General features: G+C 44.8%; 4 protein-coding genes across 4 annotated transcripts; 3 read left to right on the top strand and 1 right to left on the bottom strand.

The window, feature by feature from the left end:
• Positions 1-140: 140 nt before the first annotated feature.
• On the top strand, positions 141-2565 carry LOC135676374 (probably inactive leucine-rich repeat receptor-like protein kinase IMK2). Its single transcript, XM_065187491.1, has one exon. It carries the CDS (start codon positions 1185-1187, stop codon positions 2391-2393), a length of 1209 nt encoding a protein of 402 aa, XP_065043563.1. The 5' UTR covers positions 141-1184; the 3' UTR covers positions 2394-2565.
• A 3987-nt stretch (positions 2566-6552) lies between these two features.
• On the bottom strand, positions 6553-8846 carry LOC135676375 (gibberellin receptor GID1C-like). Its single transcript, XM_065187493.1, has 2 exons — positions 8415-8846; positions 6553-7794 (listed from the first exon to the last, which is right to left on the bottom strand). Exons 1-2 carry the CDS (start codon positions 8451-8453, stop codon positions 6793-6795), a joined length of 1041 nt encoding a protein of 346 aa, XP_065043565.1. The 5' UTR covers positions 8454-8846; the 3' UTR covers positions 6553-6792.
• Positions 8847-13090: 4244 nt separating this feature from the next.
• Positions 13091-14606, top strand: LOC135676376 (uncharacterized GPI-anchored protein At5g19250-like). The gene is made up of 2 exons (XM_065187494.1): positions 13091-13413; positions 13962-14606. Exons 1-2 carry the CDS (start codon positions 13344-13346, stop codon positions 14474-14476), a joined length of 585 nt encoding a protein of 194 aa, XP_065043566.1. The 5' UTR covers positions 13091-13343; the 3' UTR covers positions 14477-14606.
• Positions 14607-16576: 1970 nt separating this feature from the next.
• On the top strand, positions 16577-17775 carry LOC103988439 (E3 ubiquitin-protein ligase SGR9, amyloplastic-like). Its single transcript, XM_009406968.3, has one exon. The coding sequence runs from the start codon at positions 16814-16816 to the stop codon at positions 17624-17626; it is 813 nt and encodes a 270-aa protein (XP_009405243.3). The 5' UTR covers positions 16577-16813; the 3' UTR covers positions 17627-17775.
• The last annotated feature ends 3230 nt before the right edge of the window (positions 17776-21005 follow it).

Genomic DNA, 21005 nt, shown 5'->3' with positions numbered 1-21005 from the left:
AAATAAACTTCAAACTAGTTTTCTATGTTTACAAGCTGGACTTTGTTGCTTATCAAGACTTGTGTGCTTTATGTTACTCGTTTCTGTGACAACACACTGTGTGGTAACTTAAGATTCGCATTCGCTGGCCAGGAATCCTCAGAACGAGAAAGGGAATCAATCCTTGGCCAGGAATCAGTCGGCCCCAAAGACGAACCATACTTGACAAGGCCTTCCTGACATCTGAAACACGATGGGAACGAAGAAGTAAAGCCACTCTCTTTCAAGGAAACTGGCTGCCTTACGTCGAACAGTTAGTTTTCTGCGTGCTACCCGACGCACATATCATGGACCATCTTCCCGGGGGCAAATTGCCAGTGGCGCGTACAAGCTTAGACCCTCCCCCCGCAAACATGGCCACCGCATCGACGTGACACTCTATTGTCGTCTTCTCGGTCGGCTGATCTGATCACCAGGTTTGCCTTAGCCCCACATTCGTCACATGACATGTCTCAGAGTTGCAGTCAGTCGAACGAAGAAGACATCTCCCACCTGAGATGAGGGCCTTTCTGTACCAATTGAGCGCAACCGGCACGTGGCGTTCCAAGGACGACTCCGACATGGCCGCCACGCCCTTGTCTGACGTGGCCACTGAGGTGTCCTTCCCTCTGTTCCCCGTACCGCACCACCGACCCCCGAACCACTTGCCTCGGACAGCCGTTTATTGTTCCGGACCAAAACCACCAGTAAGATGACAATAATTAGAAGGCAAAACCCCGCACCACGCTTATAATGACGATGATGATGACGACGACGATAAAGAACCGTCCGCTCGCTGCAGAGGCGGGAGGAGGCATCGAGTACCCACATCGATTTCCCCTTCCTCCTCAAGCCAGCATCGATTACTACCATCTTCTGGGACACGAGACCCTCGCCGGCAACCAACCCACCGCAGAATAGAAAAGAGAGGGAGGCTTCTCCCCCACGTCTTCGCTCTTTACGGTTTCCGCCATTAAAGTGCTCACGCCCTTCCCCACGAGAAAGCCAGCAGGCCAACGTAGAAAGGGTGTACCGTGAACCCTCCGTCTTCTCTATTAAAACCCCCTCTTTTCCCCTTTGCAGCTCAAGGAAAGAAAGGAAAGGAGCGGTCGAAAGGAGGGGAGCCAAGGAAAGCAGAGCAGACTTTGTACAGAGCCGATGCGGTGATGGTTGTGACGATGGCGTTGCGGTGCTGCTTCTTGGGGGGTCTCTTACTTCTGCTACTGCTGCTGGCGTCGTCGAAGGGCGTGGTGGGGATATTGGACCCGGTGGACTTCCTGGCGCTGCAGGCTGTGCGGAAGCGACTGGAGGACATGCCCGGGTCCGACTTCTTCTCCGCGTGGGACTTCACCGACGACCCTTGCGGTTTCCCGGGCGTCTTCTGCGCCGGGGACCGCGTGGTGGCGCTCGCCCTGGGTGACCCCCGCGCGGGCTCCCCGGGCTTGCAAGGCCGCCTCGACCCCGCCCTCGGCCGCCTCTCCGCGCTCGCCGAGCTGTCCCTCGTCCCCGGCCGCGTCACCGGCCCTATCCCCGACGCCCTTGCCCGCTGCAGCGGCCTGCGATTCCTCGCCCTCAGCAAGAACCTCCTCTCCGGCCCCCTCCCCGCCGGCTTCGGCTCCCTCCGCCGTATCCGCACCCTCGACCTCAGCTACAACCAGCTCTCCGGACCTGTTCCCCCCGCCCTGACCGCCGCTTCCGCACTCTCCAACCTCATCCTCTGCCACAACCAGCTCTCCGGCCCAATCCCGCGCTTCCCGCGCTCCGCCGCCCTCCTCCGCCTCGACCTCAAGCACAACCAGCTCTCCGGCCCCATCCCGCCGCTGCCGTCTTCCCTGCAGTACCTCGCCCTCGGCTCCAACGCGCTCACCGGCAGCGTGGACGCCGTGCTCCCCCGCCTCACCCGCCTCAACTTCCTGGACCTCAGCTCCAACCTGCTCGAGGGCCCCATCCCCGGATGCGTGTTCCGACTCCGGCTCGAGGCTCTCCAACTCCAGCGCAACGCCTTCTCCGGGCGAGTGGTGCCCCAGGGAGACGTGGTCATCCCGGTGGTAGACCTGAGCTACAACCGGCTGTGGGGATCCGTTCCGCCGCAGCTGGCCGGCGTGGACCGCCTGTACCTCAACAACAACCGGTTCACCGGGGAGGTTCCGAGCCGCCTGGTGCAGCGGCTCAGCAACGGGATGCAACTGCTCTACCTCCAGCACAACTTCCTGACAGGGATCGAGTTCGGCCCTGCGGCAGCTGCCATCCCCGTTGGCGCGGCCCTGTGCCTGCAGTACAATTGCATGGTTCCGCCCTTCGACACGCCCTGCCCGCTCAAGGCCGGCACGCAGAAGATGCGCCCCGTCGACCAGTGCCCCAACTGGAGAAGCTAATCCGCCCCTTCGTGACCACCATCACCACCTGTTCCACGCAAGCACGATCGAGTCAGCCGAAGACTTACAGAGAATTACTACGATAAAAAAAAGTAGCTTATTAACATACGGTAATAATAAAATTCTTTTATTAATTTTAGGTTGTGGAAGAAGAGCACGAACAATTATATATATATATATATATATATATATATATATACATGGGGATTTAAGGACGGTAATGTCATGTTGTTCTCCTTAATTATGCTTTATTGTAAGATAATGTAAGTTGCTGTGTAGAGAGATTACGAGCTTTGGCCGTGTATATTGATGTCGTTTGCAGAAGTCCGATGTGAGCAAATCCTCGTCAATCTTTCGTTGGATTCGGTACGAAATCCACTGGTGTTTGTTTGGTCCGGTCGAGCTGATATGACCAATTGGATTGATCTGTGATTTTTGTACCCTTCAGTGCATCCATGGGTGATGTTGATGCCTTTGAGATCTCAGTGACATTTTGGATCTGTAGGAAGAGGTTGGTTGGATTCAGCAGCGTAACCGAGGTGGCATGTTAGAACACCACCTGCAATATCCAAACACCAGAAACACATCTGTGAGGAGATCGAACAACATGAAGAATACTTGCTGCCGAATGAATTGCTGTGATTGTTCCAAACCTTTTCATCTCCATGTATCAATCATGCTCTTCCCTAAGAGAGAACAGGCTGTTTAATTTCTTTCCCCGAGAGTTTGCAGCTCCACCAGGTCTGGTAGTACACTGTGGACTCTTTCCATGGATGTTAATGAAGGCATCTTACATGAACACTCTCACCAGCATCTTGTTTCAGAATGTCAATTGAGTTCTCTGACTGCCTAAAGAACTTTGTCATAATAATTGAAAGATCACCAACTATAGCTTATACAGAAGACATTTGGGTGCTCATTTGATTCAAGTTGAGGTGTTGCACTATCATTTAAGAGTTGTATCTGAAAATTCTTCTGATGGATGCTTTACTGTGTGTTTTCTGTAAACTGGATCTTTCACCATCAAGCCAAGGTGGAATGAAGGGGAATAATAGCATTGCCATGATCCAGCCACCAACTTATTGATTATGCCTGTAATAACCAAGGATGATGTGAATTCTGAATCAAGAAATAAACTTTTGGATCTATTAAATGGGAACAGCTAAGTCAGCAATATAAAAATAATCACAAAAAGAAAGGCATGTATGCTTTAGGTTATTCAAGAAAGAAGCTTGAATAGGCTTGAGCCTTCTCAGGAGACAGTATCAATTACCCAAAGCAGTAAATAGCAATTTACAGGTTTAATTTGGAATTGTGATATGGTCAATCATTGTCCTTTTACGACTGTTCTTCTGAAATTCTACTGCAACATTAGTAATCACATGACAAATGGTGGACCGACAACCACAGTAGACTCATCTGCAAACTGATATATGTCTTACAAAGACAACAAATTTCAAGTGCTATTTTCCATCTATATAATAAAAGTTTAACGAAGTTCATGATATAGCCTTTCGACAACATTAGTTAAGCTCAGGGTTGTAATATCTGAGAAAGGTTTCTGATGGTTGTCGCCAAAGAAAAACTTTATTAGAAGAATAAAAGAAGTAGTTTGGCTAGCGATATTGCTCTAAACTTGATAGTAGGAAAAGATCCAGGCTTGTTATTTAATTAGAACCTCACCAAAATTATAAGCTAGCAAGTATCTGAACTGCAACATTATAGATGTCAAATAATTACATTTGTCGCAAATTATAGTATTTTTCATAAGCTCCTTCTGCAAATCACTCTAGTTTAATGATGCTGATAAAGGTCGAGGTAAGCAGACACAATCTCGTAAGCATCGACGGTTCAGGTACTAACTGGATGTAAAATCCTAAAGATTCACATCGTAGCAATGAACATAATATATACAGAAAACTGAGATATCTGGACACCTCTAAGTAGCCCAAGTGCAACAAGATTTCAATTGGAATGCATGCAAATATTAGTCATGCTAAAAAAAGGCATGAATAAGGTTTTATTATCCAATTGGATACCAGTCACGGTGACATTCTATCTGGTGCTGTTTTTTCTTCCAATTTAGGATAAAGGAGGGGGTGAATCCATTCTAGAAAATCACCTTCACAAGGATTCAAACCTCTCTCTCTCTCTCTCTCTCCCCACCAGAGTACTCCTATCACCTCTGCACCGCCACTCAAAAGACCTCTGCCGCTTCACTATTACTCACCTCACATGTATACAAGAACAACCAGACAAGCGGTCTGGGATAGTGGCAATAGATGCCACTATCCCAGAAAGCTTTGCCCAATTGCAGGGTAGGGTAAGAATGTCTAAACCTTAAATGATTGCAACAAAATCTTGATCTATTCAGAATTGCCACTGGCCATCAACTATCCATAGAAGAAGGCACGGAACAATTATTCTTTGGGCACAAACAGTTAAAGCAATGCAACCGGAAGCTTTTACTAAGACTGTTTCAGGAACTCACAATGTATCGTTGATCTGGAGAAAGAGATCTATCGGCAATTGTCCACCTCAAGCTTTTGGCACGGATGTTCTTCCCACTTTCCACTCATTATCAACATTGTATATTAGCACACGGCTTCCCTATCACATAACCGACAAACATGAAAAGTTAGACACATGAACAGATGCCATTTTGCAATGAATATATCGGTCAGTAATTCCAGCAAGCACCTGGAGCGCAACCACAAACGGTGAACCATCTCCGAGAACTGCGAAACATACGCCCGGCTATCCATTCTGTCCACAGGCCACGGGCTATCGACAGACAAGTACTGGTCAAGAACATGGGAGCAATCGGCGGGTCAGATAAAAGATCTCAATTTCCATACCGGATCAAGCAGCATCACCAACACGCATAGTGTCGTTCTTGTCGGTATCCATGTCGGACGTGCCCATGCCATGACCCATCCTCGGATGGTCTTCTTCAGCCCATCTTAGTCAAGAATGCTCCTTTTTCATCTCAATCCCAACATTGACCTTCTTGATGATGATAAACCCCGGAGATAACACCAACAAGCCAAAAACGACTTCAGTATTCAACGACGCATGACACAAAAAACAACCTTTTGACAGGACTAGCTATCTCCCAACACTCAAGAAATGAAATGTCTCGGAATCCAAAAAATGCAACGCTTGTTCCAGAATCAATTCTACCTCTGGTGGTTCCGTAGTCGTCTCTGAATGAGGGATCGGACGCGATCACGTCCGAGCCCAACGTGGAAGGTTGACCCGAACCGAATAAATTCTGCTAACGTGGAGTTGAGATCCAATCCCAAACTCGACGAAGTGATACCGAAGTGGGTGCTCCCGAGAGAAAGCTTGAAGGCTCTCAAACCACTCGTGATTAGAAGATTGGTTATGACATACTCGATGAAGATGGATACGACTGATCCCCAACACTTGAGATTATCCCAATCAACTTCATAAGATTTAAATTGTAGAGTTTTGGAGAGAGGAGGAACCCTCGAATTGACCTAATCTAATCTGTTTTGGATGAGGAGAACATCTGGCACTCCCTTTCCTTTTGACTTTTTGGTTCTTGGTCTTTGACAACCACGTCAACAAAAGTACTCTCACTCCACGTGCTCCAATTTGCTGCTTACAATTGAAGCAATGAGCAGAGCAGGCTTCTGTTGCTGTTGTTGTTGTTGTTCTTGTTGTTGGGACTTGCAGTAAACAGTGACACATAAAACTCTGAAAAGGACTGGTTATTGACTGGTAACGAGGAAATGTAGCCAGCATGGCTTACAGGGCTGCCCTGCCATTGGAAGCAGACAAAGGTTGTCCAGTCAAAAGGACAATAATAATTTGCCCTGCACCTAATTATATGACCTATATGTATGTATCATATCACACCAAGTACTGTGGATGGAATATGGACTGCGTGCATTAAACTACTACTCCTGCGAAGAATAGAGAGAGAGAGAGAGAGCCAACTAACACCCATTTGTCAAGGAAGAAGAAGGCATCAGAAGTCAAGCAACAGTGCCCACAGGTCCCAGTGGTGGCCATGTACTTGGAAACCAAGGCGAAGAAGCCACTGGCTGCCTTGCCTGTTGGCTTCTCCTCCCAAGAAATGGACCGAGGAAGATCCAAAACCCTCTCTCTTCTGATCAATGTTACATGCAAAGAAAGGAATCACAGGAGGGCATCTTTATACCAACACAAGATCCATGTTACATGCTGTATCCATCTTCCCGGACTTGACTCACTATACACCCTGGTGTCCAACAGATACCACTGAAGGCACCAGCAGAAGGAAGAAAGGCAAGTTACCTATAGAGTTAGCACCATCTTCCAACCTCGTGGAAATGGAATCAGGCATAGGAAGATGATAGAACAGCTCCTTCTTCTTCCTGCTGCACATGGACTATAAGTTAGAGGTAACAAAGTGCTTGATCTCCTCCATTACTTCGTAGAAATGGTCAGTGTTGGGCAACAAATAGAAGCCGATGGTGGCCTGTTCCCGGTAGACGAGCTTCACATCTTTGCCGGCCGTCTTCAACCCGTCGGCATAGGCCAATTGCCAGTCCTGAACAAGATCCAAGCCTGCCACTATGACGAGGCTCTTTGTGAAAGGAAGCTCTTCGAGGGGGACGCCATTGGGACCGAAGGGGTTGCAAGCTGGGTGGTCCCTGTCGGCTCCCTCCGGGAGATACGCCTTCCAATACCAATCCCTGTCCTGGATCGTCACAAAATACTTACCATCCAATCTCTTCTCCGACTCCGTCCGGTGATTGCCGCCGAACATGGGGTTGAGAAGGATGTTCCCGGATACCTCGATCCCGGATTCTGCAGCCCTTACGGCTACGTGGTGCGCGATGTTGCCCCCGGAGCTGTCGCCGCAGAGGAACACCCGAAGTTTGGCGTCCTTGCCGCCGTGGAGCCATGGCTCGGTGGAAGCCCACTTGAGGGCCGCCCATCCGTCGTCGTAGGCGCAGGGGTACCGGTATTCAGGTGAGCGACGGTAGTCGACGGAGATAACCACTGCTCCGCACAGCGAGACAAAGCGCCGGCAGAGGGAGTCGTAGATGGCGGTGTTCGGGGAGGAGTGGGCGAAGCTGCCGCCATGGAAGAAGATGATTACGGGGAAGGGATCCGGGGAGGGAGGCCGGTGGAAGTCGGCGAGGGGCGTGGTGGCGGAGGAGGGGTTCGGAGGGGCGGGGCGGTAGATGCGGGCGAGGAGATTGTTGGTGCGGTCGATGAGGATGTCAAAGGAGACGACGCCATTGACGGGGGCCGCGTTGGCGGGGACCTTGCGGTCGAGGAATTCGGCGAGGTGGCGGTCGAAGGTTCCGTCGGGGCGGCGCAGCATGTTGTAGGCCAGCTTGAAGTTGGAGATGAGGACCCATGTGTTGAGGGGAACCACCATCTGCGAGGGAATCAAAGCCAAAAAAAACACCGAATCAAGAAAGAGGGTGAGGAGGCGTCCTTCTTGGTTTCTCTGTCTTCATTTACGGCAGGAATTGGCCGTGAAAGGGAAGCAAGATTCAAACTTTTTGCAATTGCCGGGAGGGATTTCTTGGGAGCTTCAGGGCATGTGTCATTTCATTAGAATCGAGGACAGAGACGAAGATAGCGAGCGAGAATCAATAGGGTTTCTGTTTGGTTTTACTGTTTTCCTCCTCGGATAACGCCAAAAGATCCAAACTTTTCGCGATTTCTATAGAGCCCATGGGAGATCGACAAAGCTTCTTCGCTTCGGAATGCACGAACCCGAAGCAAAGACCCCCGTCCCCCCATCAAGCGAATGAAAGAACAGAAAATAGCCAAATGCAAGAGAAGAAACGACTGAAGCCGATCAAAGATCCGACCTTTAACCAACCGAATGGACACGGAAATCAAGATACACCCCAAAATCGGGCGAAGAACAAAAAGCAGCGAAACCACCGATCGCATCATCGGCACAGGAAGCACGGGCGCAGAGATTCCATAAAAGAAGGAACATTGACACCAAATCCAAAGCGAGGAGGGAGGCGAGAGGGTCCATACCCTGCACTCGTTGGCGTTCACCTCGTTGCTTCCCGCCATCGCGATACCGCACCCGGAAACAGAACGCCAAGAACAAGAGAAGAACCAGCCGAGCCAAAACGAGCCCCGCCGGAAGCCAACAAAAATCTCTCCTTTTTCCTCGTGAACTGAAGTTGACGGATCGAACCGTCAACGACTCGCTCCCGAACCCGCGAACTCGCTGCTTCTGCTCCTCCACGGACCCCCGCCGCACCGCTCACCTCCTTCCACCGCGCAGCTTCCCGATCCCGCCCAAAGGAACCACCTTTCGAGATCAAAGCACCAAGATGGAGCCAGGAGAGATCCTCGACGGAGGGAGAAACCGATGTGGGTAGGAACGAAGACACGGGAGGAGGTGAGGGGAGAATGAAGTTATTAAGGGGGAGAAGTTGGACGGGGCACGCGAGCAGAGAGAGAGAGAGAGAGAGCGAGTTAAAGAAACGGCAAAGGGTAGCGAGTGAGGGACGCAGGAGACGACAAATTGGGGCGGCCGAAGGGAAACAAATAATAAAGAATCCCCAATAGGCATACCACGTCAGCAATGTATCGTGCCATGTCATCATGACATCAGTGCGATACCTGCGTCACAAAAACGACAAATAATGACACTATTTGTCGATTAATGCGGTTTTTGGGGTCCAATTTGGTGGCTCTACATAAACATTATTATTTATTTTATGCATGGCATGTTTAATACCTTTTTTTTTTATTATTTTTATTGTATTTTCAATTCAAATCACAATGGGTCTTTTGTCCACCGCTGGATCTCATAAATAGATCAATCAAACTCACATCAAATCATCAAAAGAGGAGGCTCTCGGCACAGTGGACTGCCACGTGTACAAAAGATTAAATTATTTATATATACACCATATAAATAATTTAATCTAATTGAAAAATGGGTTAAATATTGCCATGGCCTCCTTTCATTTATGTGGTCCAATAGTCAAAAAAATGAATTTTTATTGATGAGAGATTGAGCTTAAAATATTTCTTTTTTTTTCTCAATATGAAATTTTTATTTGTAGTGTTATACACATACACATGTATCAAAAAATTACATAATGAATATTGCAAATTGTTGAAACAATAGCCTTGGAAAAGAAAAAAGAAATGCTAAAATCATACTGGTGAAATAATAATATACAAAAGTTCAAAATTTTCCCACAAAAGTCCAAATGTTCACATCCATTTTAAAATTCCTTTTAGGGTCAGTGGGAAACCTCTGAAGAAGAGAAGAATATGTTTCATTTTTCCTTTCTTCAATGTAAAACATAATCCTATTCTATAATATATTGACCCTTCTTTTGTTCTTTATAGACTCGATGACGTATACAAATATGTATGTCCAATACAATCCAACCTTTGTGAAACCTATGTACAGTGAACATACAACTCAAGACCTTTGTCGGCAAGCTTCTGCAATCATACACAGAGAAAGAGAGAGAGAGAGAGAGAGAGAGAGAGAGGGGGGGAATGGAAGGGGGAGAAGGAGACAAAAGTTTGCTGCGTGAGGACGAAGCGAAGACGCTACACCACGACAAAAAGAAGGCAGCCCTACCACCTTTACTCGACCCCACAAATGGAGACCTCCCCATCCATCGCCATTCCCCAACCTTGTGTTTGTTGTCTTCCTCCTTCTTTAATGGGCATCGTGTTGACGTGCCCAACCAAAATGCCACCCTCGCTCCTTCGTCACCCTTAGCGTTTGTCTTCACATGTAGAAAGGGATGGGAGTGCCTTGCTTTCTGTCGTGGTAGGATCACATTGTCCGAAAGAGGGCGCCAAGTCAAAGTAAACCCACCCGAATAATTCAATTGGATGAACGGGAATGGCTTTGCCAATGTGGTGATTCTTCATAATGGCCATCCCTAAGTGCTCGCTTTGTGGTGACTTTAGGGGCCGTCGCACATTCTTTTTCTTGGGAACCCAACATTTACTACTTGGGTTAGTCGGAATAATCCAGATTGTTTACTTGTCATGGGTTTGGTGGAGAGTAGTTTATGTTCTCACAAGTTGTTCCACATGAACGACAAAGGTAGATGACATTGATGAAGCATAGGATTTGTTCTGTGTTGTTTATTCTAAAGGTTTCTTGCTTTGGTCCAATGACTTCGATTTCTGTTGTCATCTACATCGACTTGACCTGTCATGCATGATCGACTTTGAATCATGCAGTTGATGCATGTGACATGCACTCATTACTACCCATGTTTTGGAGAGAGAGAGAGAGAGAGAGAGAGAGAAAATAAAGGGGAAGAAGGTTTTCTTCTTTGAAGCTGTGGTATTTCCCATCATGCGTTCACATCCAAAGTGTCATTGGCACAAGCAAAAGATCCCACGCGTAGAGGATGGAGATTCCGGAACCAAAGCGGGGAGGCCTTTTGACCGAGGATGGGATTTTGGCGTAGATTTTGTCGGGGGTCAACTCAAATAATCCACGTCACAAGTCAACGGTACAGGCGCTGCTGTTACAACACAACCCTAAGGAGAGAAACCAAGAAGACGATCCCAAAAGGGTACAGGAGAGGAGAACTGTATCCTCCTTGAAGGAATTAGAAGCCATGCATACATGCAAGTTGGGATCCTTAATCATCTCGTACAAGGATTCGATCCACTTCAATCAACTCAAACGAGGAATCGATCGAGTCTCTCCCTCTCTCACCGAAAGCTCTTCTGCTTCTCCTACGGACCCCTGTTGAGGTTGATGAAGGGCTTAAGCTTGAAATGGCGATGATATGAATTAAGATCGCGATGAAGAGGAGAGAGAGAGAGAGAAAGAACGTCGAGACAAAGGGATGTGATGGTGATGGGATGATGCACACACAGTGCACACATCAGATGATGGATGGATGGATGGATGGGGTGGGAGGACGATCACGGGTTGGACGTGATATGGATGGATGCATCAACAGAGCACATTAATTAAAGGGAGGAGGGGGGAGGGAGGGAGAGAAGGATGCTTCACGTAAGCATTAATGGTGCGCCCCCATGTGCCTACCTTGTCCTTTGGTTGGACGTGGCTCAACGTGTGCTGCATGCTCTTTTAGACCTTTTCCACTTTGTCTTCTTTCTTCTTCTTCCTCCTCCTCCTCCTTTCTCCTCTGCTCGAGTGTCTGATAGATTGTGATCCAGTAGAACGGTCTGATCAGCTCGCACCAATCATGTGCTACAGTGTGGGAATTCTGATCCTTCATGGAAAAAGTGTGTGTTTAGCTTCTGTACAAGGGAGAGAAGACAAAAGAATCCCAATCGCTTTGGCTACACGTTTGACAAGCCAAGTTGATGCCTTGTGATGATCGGTTGTCGTTTCCTCACCAGCTTCTTCAACCCAATCTTTGATGGTAATATAAAAAGATGGGGACAAAGAGAATTATACATTTGTTCCTCACCTTATTTTACTTTTCTTCTTATAAAACAGTTGTCCTCTTTAGTGTCATGATCACGCAACCTAATCAATGTTTTGATCACAGCGAGAGAATCTTTAGCCTCTTCGTTTTGTTCATACTTAATGCTCGGTCTAGAACATGATCCACAGGAAAAGGCTGGAAGTACATGGCAGAGTGCTTGGATTATATCAATCAAACAAACAAACAAATAAGAAAAGCCTGTGGCTGACTGACTGCCAAGTCTATCTTTATTAAGCTGGACAAAATATAAGTCAATTTTAGGATAAGTTTGGATTATCTTCGGTGTCATTTATCTATGTTGTCGCTTGAAACATGAGAGAAGCAATGGATAGGATGTCTGGAACTAGTGATGATGCTTTCTTTCCTTGTTCTTATTTTGAAGGAGAATTTGAATCCAGAATTGTTTCTGGTGACCAATGAGATATGCCTTTTGAATAATCCGAAAAAGGTGCACCAGAGACACTGTTGGATACTGTACATTCACAGGAGAAGCAGAGGCCGAGTCCTTTTGCCGTGGGGGAAGATGACATGCATCTTGTTCCTTTTGGCCCTCACTCTTTTCCTTGCTGCTGCTACTGCTATTGCTACTGCTACTGCCCCCCCTCCCTCGTCTTCTCCGCTTCTGATTCTTGCCGAGTCTTCTCCCACCGCTGATGATGGGAAACCTGCGGATCCGCACAGTTGTGTAGTCCATGGCATCTGGCGGCGAGGCTTTCACGGCACTCTGTCAGCACCATAATTGGCCACCGGCCATTATAAATCACCGCAAGACTCTGTGTGTACAAGGAGGAGGAATAAACAATGTGTCGATGCAGGCTGTGCTGTGGCAGTCAGCCTGCCCAAAGTAAACGACGTTCGGTACTGCTTCGAGTCTGCTACAGCTCTCTCTGCACTTCGTGTGTGCGCATTACTTCTTTGTTTCTGAACAATCTGTCGATTTGTAGTCCAAGACGAGTGGGCTCAGCAGCCCATTTCTTCTTCAAGACTAGTGGGTGGGTTATGGACTGGCCTAACCCATACCTTTCGTCTACACATAATCCATCGTGATAAGCGCGTCAGATCTTGTCGGTGCCGCTTCTGTGAGCGAAGATTGACGCAGAGATGCACAAAGAAGTCAACCGCTGTGGGTTAGAGGTCAACATCTCATTCCATGAAGCAGTGGTTCAGCTCAGCAGCTCACGGAGCTCGCTTTGTTCACTGATTCAGGTCGCTGATCCTGCGTAGAGGTGGTGGTTAATCTTCGGCTCACCAAGCAAATTTCTCCATGAGACAGTAGAAAATGAATGCCGTACATACTGTGAATTCCTGACAGCTGGTGGAAAAAGGACACCGCGCCAGCAACCCTCCACCGTGAAATTGGCTTAAAGAACAGGAAAAGGAAAAGCATGGTGTAAATAAAGAACGAGAAAAAGGAGCTTTGCTCTTCCTTCTCTGCTTCCTGTTCTCGAGTTCTCAGGGAGCGGAAGAAGGGAAGGGCGGGTGGCTGAGGAGGCAGTGAGAGATGGGCCTCGGGATCTTCCTCCTCTCCTTCTTCTTCCTCACTGTGCTGCTTGATTCAGCCAGATCTGGTGGTAAGCTTCTTTCTTTATGGTTACGTCATGAAGTGTATGGGAAATGGAATCAATCCTTTCATCAAAGCCCCACTAGATCGATAGTAGATTCCCTTCTTCCTGTCTAAATAGAAGTTCATGGAATTGTTCTGCTCTCTATTAGAGGCTCCTCTTCGAGGTAGGGGATGAGACAGATCTATAGATTTACGCAGAAAAGGGGACTTGTTGACTGTGAGTTGGATGTAGCATTTTCATTGCTCTAAATCTGCTTACAGTTTGATCATTATGAAGCTGGTGACCAAATTGGGGATGAACTAGATCTGTAGCATAACACAGAGAGAAGACCTTCGAGCTCATGAGCATCTCAAACAAAGATTTCTTTAGTTATCGATCAAAACTTCTCGAGACAGGAAATCTTCTTATGATTTTGCAGAAGCAAAGATTATGATTTCTGTAAAAGCTTAATGACAATATAATACTCAAAACTATTAGCTTTAATGACAACATATATTTCATTGGTTGCAGTACTTTTTCTGATGGAAGCTTCTTAATACTCGCTTTCTTCGCAGATACAACCGGTCAGCTTCTTCGAGGTATCAACGATTACAGAGTCTCCCTCAACCTTTCATCACTAACAGAGAACGAGAATGCAGATTGCTTGGCTGCACAGCTTGCATCAGCATTCAAAGGCCAAGACTGCAGCAACACCACTGGATCAGATACTGTTCCCGGCACGGAGGAGCAGTTCCCCGACTTCCCTGATTATTTGACCGCATGCCATCTAAACGCGACGGTGACGAGAGACGGGTTCATAATGCCAGCTTGTGTGCCGGACTTGGCGCCTGATCTTGTCTTGGCCAACTACACCAAGTCTCAATACAACCAGAAGCTGAACGACAGCAGCTATGCCGGAATCGGGATTGCTGAGGAAGGCAACTGGGTTGTTGTAGTTTTGACCACAAATACGGCGACCGGAAACTATGCTTCAGCTGCAGATGCAAGCGCTGGTTCATTCATTTCAGTTGCTGATCACAACTATGCGATGCTGTTGCTGCTGGGTTTCGCCATTTACCTGGTCGGCTAAGTTCTTTTCTTGTGTGACAGTGGAAGTGTTCTTTTTCTTTTTTTTTTCCTTGCTTTTTGTGAACTTTTTGAAAAATTTTATGTGGCATAAAATATAGTTCGCTCAAAAGGATTTAAGAGTTATTATCTTATGATATCTTTGTATGATCATATCTAATTAGGTAAAATATATTATAGAAATGATTGAATTCTGATTTATAATTATCGACTAATAGAAAGAAAATTTAATTATGAAATACTATCATAATTATCTTTTGTGAGAGTCTATTAATAGATATGACATTCTAGGGACTCCGTTAAATTATACATACTTATCTAGACAATTTGTTATCATCTTTTAAATAGATAGTACCTCTTAGGGACTTAATATGTAATGCTAAGTTATACGTCGAGAGATTATAAATCCTCTCATTTTTCCTTAGTCTCTATTTTATCATTTATAGTGACGTCTTTGTGAATGATAGAAAAAGAAAAAAAATAAGAGTCTAGTTCTTGTTATAGATCGGTAGCACTGTATTTTTCGGATCTAACAATGGTGCGCTTGCATATCAAATAAAATATTTTTGAATAGTATCAAAAGGTACATAATCATATTCTTAAGGTATCATTATTTGATTTTGATTATGATATTAAAGTTTTTCCACATAACATAAGTAAGATTATAGTTTTTATACTTGCAATTATATCAGTCATATTTTGAAATCAAATATCTTAGATCGTAAAAGTATATCAAATTTATTTTATATTTAGATTTATTTGTTAATACCATTCACTTACAAATTTATTGTATCATGCTTGAATAATTTGTCTATTTGTCGATATGCTTTCTTATCATGTCCATCTTGTTTGATCTTTGAATTTATTTCTCTGTGTTTCTCATATACTTGCAACATAGGTGGAACCACGACAGAATATGTTGTTCGTATTTGTTCAACGGGCTATCGTCGACAGGTTGCTATTGACAATAGCACTTTGAGGGCGATGACCTTCGTTGGTCACCATTATGGTCGCGGGCAATGATTATGCAAATGGCAGTCATCGCTACATTGTTACTAATGTGTGTAGTAACCTAGGCAACGAAAGTGTTGTGACGACATCATTGTGTGCGATAATTGCCACCATGGGTAGTGGCATTGCTATTGGTTATGGTGGTAAGATTTGGTTATAGGCAACACTGCACATGCAACAATAACGTGATAACGATTTGGTTATAGGCGACACTGCACATGCAACGATAACGCGATAACATTGGTTGCATGCAATAGCACAGGAAAGCAATAGCCATATTGGGCACTGTCCTTGATCGACGGTGAAGGTGGCTATGATTGTGAATGACAGTCTGTGAGCGATGCACCCTCACATAGCATCATCGGGGGGTTGGTTACGTTGCAAGCTACGTTAAAGTAGTATGTTGTGATGGGCTCATTGGTCGATAGATGACATTGACGATGGATTGCATTGCATGACTCATGGCTATGATGTGTTGATCGCACATAGCGCTGGTGGTGACCATAGGCAATAGGATCATTGGTGAAGGCTAGTCAGCACGTGAGTACAATCGCACATTGGAACATCGCAACAATAAAATGGGTTCATCGATCGACCCTATGAGAACGATCGCTCATCATAATAAGGGACTCTCTTAATTACTTATCTTAGACTTTATGCTCTCGTAGACAGAACATCCTAACGATTTAATATATGTCACTAAATTATATATTGAGATATTATAGAATTTTTCTATCTCTTCTTAGTCCCTATTTCATTTATAATGCTCCTATAAAGGATATGAAAAGAATAGGAGATGAGTCTACTCTTCTTTGTAGATAAAATAAAGATTTTTTAAATAATATTAAAAAGTATATAATCCTAATCTAGATCTATTATTATTTAATTTTAATTTTTATATTAAAATTTTCTCATACAATAGAAACATATTTTTTACATATAACATAAGCATTATTATAATTTTTATGTTGACAATCATCTTCACGCATAAGAAAAAGTTACAAGTCTCTATTGTGACTCATTAGCTGATCTAGCACTTCATTCCTTTTACCTGAATTACTTGAGTATAGTGGTTGAACTCAGTCTGAAATCTATAATCGAAATGTATTTTCTTGGTGTTACGGCTGGTTGTAGAATGCTGTGTTTTTATTCATGTCGATGCCAAACTTAGTATTATTTTGTTACTATGATTCATGTCTTGATATTAGAATAATAGAAATAATTTATTGGACCAATTAGTCCCACTCTGCAAACAGTATATAGGTGTCATGCTCATGGCACGTCGCCCTCTCATCTCCTCTGCAGCCTTGCAAGCTCTGCTCCGATCCCCATGGACTTCTCCTTGCCCTCCTCCTCTGGTGAAGTCGTAATGGCCGCCCTCCTGGGCCTCCCCTCCGCCTCCTTTTCGGATGTCGCGCGCTCCTTGTCCTCCGACCTCAGCCTCCAACGCCGTCGCCTCGCCTTCCTCCTCGTCTCCCCCTTCCACTTCTCCCTCACCCTCTCCTACCTCCGCTCCCTCACCCTCCCTCAGAAGACTCTCCTCCTCGCCCGCTATCTCCTCTCCTGTCTCCGCAAGCTACTCCCCTCCCTCTCTGGTCCCTCCCACCCCCTCCGCCTGCGTGACCTCGACGCAGCCCTCCTCCTCCTGGCCATGTGCGACGCCTACGACCCGACCGTCGCCCGCCTCTCCAACTGGCACTCAGCCGTCTCTGACAACGTTCTTCGCTCCATGTTGAGCCCCTCGGGGCTCGGAACCGATGCATGGGCCGTCGTCCGCCATTACGTCGACGCCGCCGTCAAGTGCCGGCGGTTGACGGAAGCTCTCTCGGATCTTGGGGGCGGCGGGCAAAAGGTGGACGGCGAAGCCGGCGCGTGGGTGGCGGCCGTGGTCGCGCTGCCGTCGGTGGAGTGTAGGACGGGAGGGTGGGAGTGCGTGATATGCAAGGAGGAGATGGCGGCGGGGAGGGACGTGTGCGAGCTGCCGTGCAGGCATCGGTTCCACTGGGGGTGCGTCCTGGGGTGGCTGGGGAAGCGGAACACGTGCCCATGCTGCCGGCACGAGCTGCCGACGGAGGACGTGTTCTGTGAGATGGGGAGACTGTGGCGAGCTGCGGCTAAGATGGGCGATCAGTGGACGACATGAGAAGGCTACGTTTGTGGCCGGCGTCGCAGTGGGAACCGGTCTTGGTTTGCAGCGTTTGTATACTCGTATCGATGCTACGTTGACAGTCGTCTGTCAGTCAATAAAATCCTACACGTGGAACGAAGTGGGATCACAAAGATCTGATCCAATTATGTCTTACGTGGGGCCCACCAGTGGGCCCCGGTTATCTCTAAGGCCCGTATGTATCTTGTCGAATCAACGCGCGGTAGTAAAATGGGTATTACAAGATAAGTAGAACAAGTAATAGACGATCAAAAGAAAGCAACCTCGACCGCCTCGTTATCTTCGACTAACGGTCAGATCCGTCAAACCACAACGAACGGACGGATCTGTTTCGTTCCCGGAAACGTGGCTATCTGAGGGGAAGCCAAAGCACTTGCGACGGAGACAAGCCGAAGCACAGCTCGCCTGCGACGTCTCTCCCTCTCTCTCTCTCTCTCTCTCTCTCTCTTCCTCCTCCTCCGCCGCCTGGTAATCTTCTTCTCGTTCTGTCCTCGATGGCCGTTCTACATGTTTGAACGAGTCAACTTGTGACCTGGGGCTGAGATCTGCCACTGTAACCTTAGCTTATTTCCATCGGTGCTTCGCTAAGCATTGTGCATGCACTACCATCTGTTTCACGTTGTGCATACAAATCATCAACACTTGAGCTGATGCATGTCAAGATGGCCCAAACCATGTACTGCACTCGCAATAGGTTGCAGGATTAGCGGGTGAGGTTATGAACTGCAGAAATATGTGGGACTTGTTGTTGAATGAATCATGCGATCGTTCTGTCCATAGACACTTCCATGCAGACTTTGCATTCCTCTAAAGAGACATTCATATGTTGATTCAGATATCGCACCATATCAGTATCATCACCATATCAGTATCGTTCTGTCCATAGCCACTTGTATTTGTTCGTTGGATGCTAAATGGAAAGCAATTGGAGTAGTTGAATCAAGGGACATGGAGCTCTCCATTAGCGTTCCTTCCGAGCTGCAAACCATGGGTTACATGAAGCGCTCGAACTATGCCATGAAAGAAGAGAAGAAAACTACCGGAGAAGAAAAAGCAGGCGAGAGGTGAAAGATCAAAAGAGCTCCTCCTCAACACTTGTATCCACTCAATTCCTCCACTCTGTTTGTCTCTCTCCTTGCTTGTTCGGTTTCAAGGGGATTTTTCTGCAGCCCGATCGGAAACGGCTGTGGTGACCATATCGATCACGGTGATGGTTTGAGATTAAGCTTAACTTAATTAAAGACAATTTTATTGGATCATCTTGAATGAAGAAAAAATTTGACATCTTAAAAACGATATGAATCTTTTGAAAAGAAAAAGGCCTAACATCTCTTACTTAAATGATTTTTGGATGCATTACCTATGTTCATATTTTAGATCAATGAAGAATAAAATTAAATAACAAAGGCTCCAAATATATTTTCATTGGCTATAATATCCGATCTAAAATCTAGATGTTATTTGATCCGAAAGAACACAAAATACATTGATCCAAAAGAACACAAAAAACATGTGAGTAGAGATGTGGAGTTTTATGAAGATAAAGTATAGAATTGGAGCACAAATATAGAGGTGCAACATGAAGATAAAGACAAAGTGATAAATGAAGAGCTTATACCTTCATCATCTCCTATATCAAGCTTGTCTTTGGAAGAAAATCTAACCAGAAAAACAAAACAAGGAGCATACAAGAATTATATGAGATGACAAACCAACTCAATCTTGTTTATCTTTATGCTAATGAAGAAATTATTTCTCTTGACGATGTAATCAAAGATAAAAAATGAAAGAAAGCAATAGATGAGAAAACCAATACCATAAAGAAGAACAAGACATGAGAGAGGCAACTTTACCTAAAGTCATGAATCTATAGAGACAAATGGATTTTCAAAGTGAAGAAGAATACATAAAGAGAAATTTGAAAATATAAAGTAAGACCAATAGCTAAAGGATATAAGCAAAAAGTTGATATTGACTATGATAAGGTATATACTCCTATTGCTTAAATAATAATTATTAGATTATTTATCTCTTTAGCCACTCAAAACAAATAAAAAATTTATCAATTAAATGTGAAGTCCACATCAATAAATGATTTTATTAAAGAAGTTATATTGAACAACCTATCGGATATATTAAGAAAGAACATAAAGATACGATTGAAAAAAAATTGTTATAGGTTAAAACAAGCTCCGAAGACTTAGAATGCTAGAATTGATGCTTATCTTAAGGCTAATGGTTTCATGCAATATCTTTATGAGTATTTTTTTTTCTTTAAAGAAGAAGATGAAAGCATATTATATATTTGCTTGTACGTAGACAAATAGATCTTCACAAGGAATAATCCTTATATGTTTCAAGACGTCAAGCAAGCTATGATAAAGAAGTTTGATATGACCTACACGAGGTTGATATCTTATTTTCTTGGCATACAAGTGAAGCAAAAAAGATATCTTTATTTCACAAGAAGTATATGCAACACCAGTTCTCAAAAGATTTAAGATGAAAGATTATAACCCAAATAGCGCACTAATAGAATGATGAAGACAAAGCAATAGATGCGACTCTTTATAAGAGTTGATTGAAAGTTTGAGATATTTAACATGTACAAGATCAAACATTCTATATGGTGTCGGATTAATAAGTTGATTTATAGAAGATCCTACTTCAATTTATCAGAAGGTTACTAAAAGAATTTTTTATTACGTCAAAAGTACTCTCTCCTGGGATTTATTCTATTCAAGTTCTAATACTTTTTTAATTTCTTGAATATTCTAATAATAATTTAGGAGGAGACCTTGATGATAAAAGAAGCACATCTGAATTTGTGTTCTATATGAGAGATATCATAATTACTTGAACAGTCAAAAAGCAATCAATTGTAACACTCAACTTGAATATGTTGGGACATCATCATGTGTATGCAATGCTATATGGTTAAGAAGCTTGTCAAAGAAGATACATATCAAACAAGAAGCACCATAAATTTGCATCAACAACAAATCTACCATTGTACTAGCAAAAAATCTAATGCATCATGAAAGGAGCAAGCACATTGATTTGAAATTTCACTTCAAATAAAGTTGAACTCATTGACTCAAAACCAAATAGTCAATATGTTCACTAAACCACTTAGAGTTTAATTATTTATCAAGACCAAGATCGATGAAAGAAAAATTAAATTTAAGGAGAAGTATTAAGATTAAACTTAATTTAGTAAAAAAAAGGTCTTACTTGACCATTTTGGATGAGGAAAGATTTTAACATAGGGACATAAATCTTCGAAAAGAAGAAGAATGTCTTGGATATTTGAAAAAAAGATGAACTACTATTAGAAGATATTATAATAACTTTT

Source organism: Musa acuminata, chromosome BXJ1-6 (assembly GCF_036884655.1).
Source record: "Musa acuminata AAA Group cultivar baxijiao chromosome BXJ1-6, Cavendish_Baxijiao_AAA, whole genome shotgun sequence".
NCBI classification, from domain to species: domain Eukaryota; kingdom Viridiplantae; phylum Streptophyta; class Magnoliopsida; order Zingiberales; family Musaceae; genus Musa; species Musa acuminata.
This window is presented reverse-complemented; position numbering and strand designations above follow the sequence as displayed.

What these genes read in the sequence shown, in the direction of transcription:
- LOC135676374 (XM_065187491.1), top strand. Translation starts at nt 1,185, where the DNA reads ATGGTTGTGACGATGGCGTTGCGGTGCTGCTTCTTGGGGGGTCTCTTA.
- LOC135676375 (XM_065187493.1), bottom strand. Translation starts at nt 8,453, where the DNA reads ATGGCGGGAAGCAACGAGGTGAACGCCAACGAGTGCAGG. An exon ending in TGAACGCCAACGAGTGCAGG is followed by an intron (nt 7,795 to 8,414) that starts GTATGGACCCTC and finishes ATTCCCTCGCAG; the next exon opens with ATGGTGGTTCCCCTCAACAC.
- LOC135676376 (XM_065187494.1), top strand. Translation starts at nt 13,344, where the DNA reads ATGGGCCTCGGGATCTTCCTCCTCTCCTTCTTCTTCCTCACTGTGCTG. An exon ending in TGATTCAGCCAGATCTGGTG is followed by an intron (nt 13,414 to 13,961) that starts GTAAGCTTCTTT and finishes CTTTCTTCGCAG; the next exon opens with ATACAACCGGTCAGCTTCTT.
- LOC103988439 (XM_009406968.3), top strand. Translation starts at nt 16,814, where the DNA reads ATGGACTTCTCCTTGCCCTCCTCCTCTGGTGAAGTCGTAATGGCCGCC.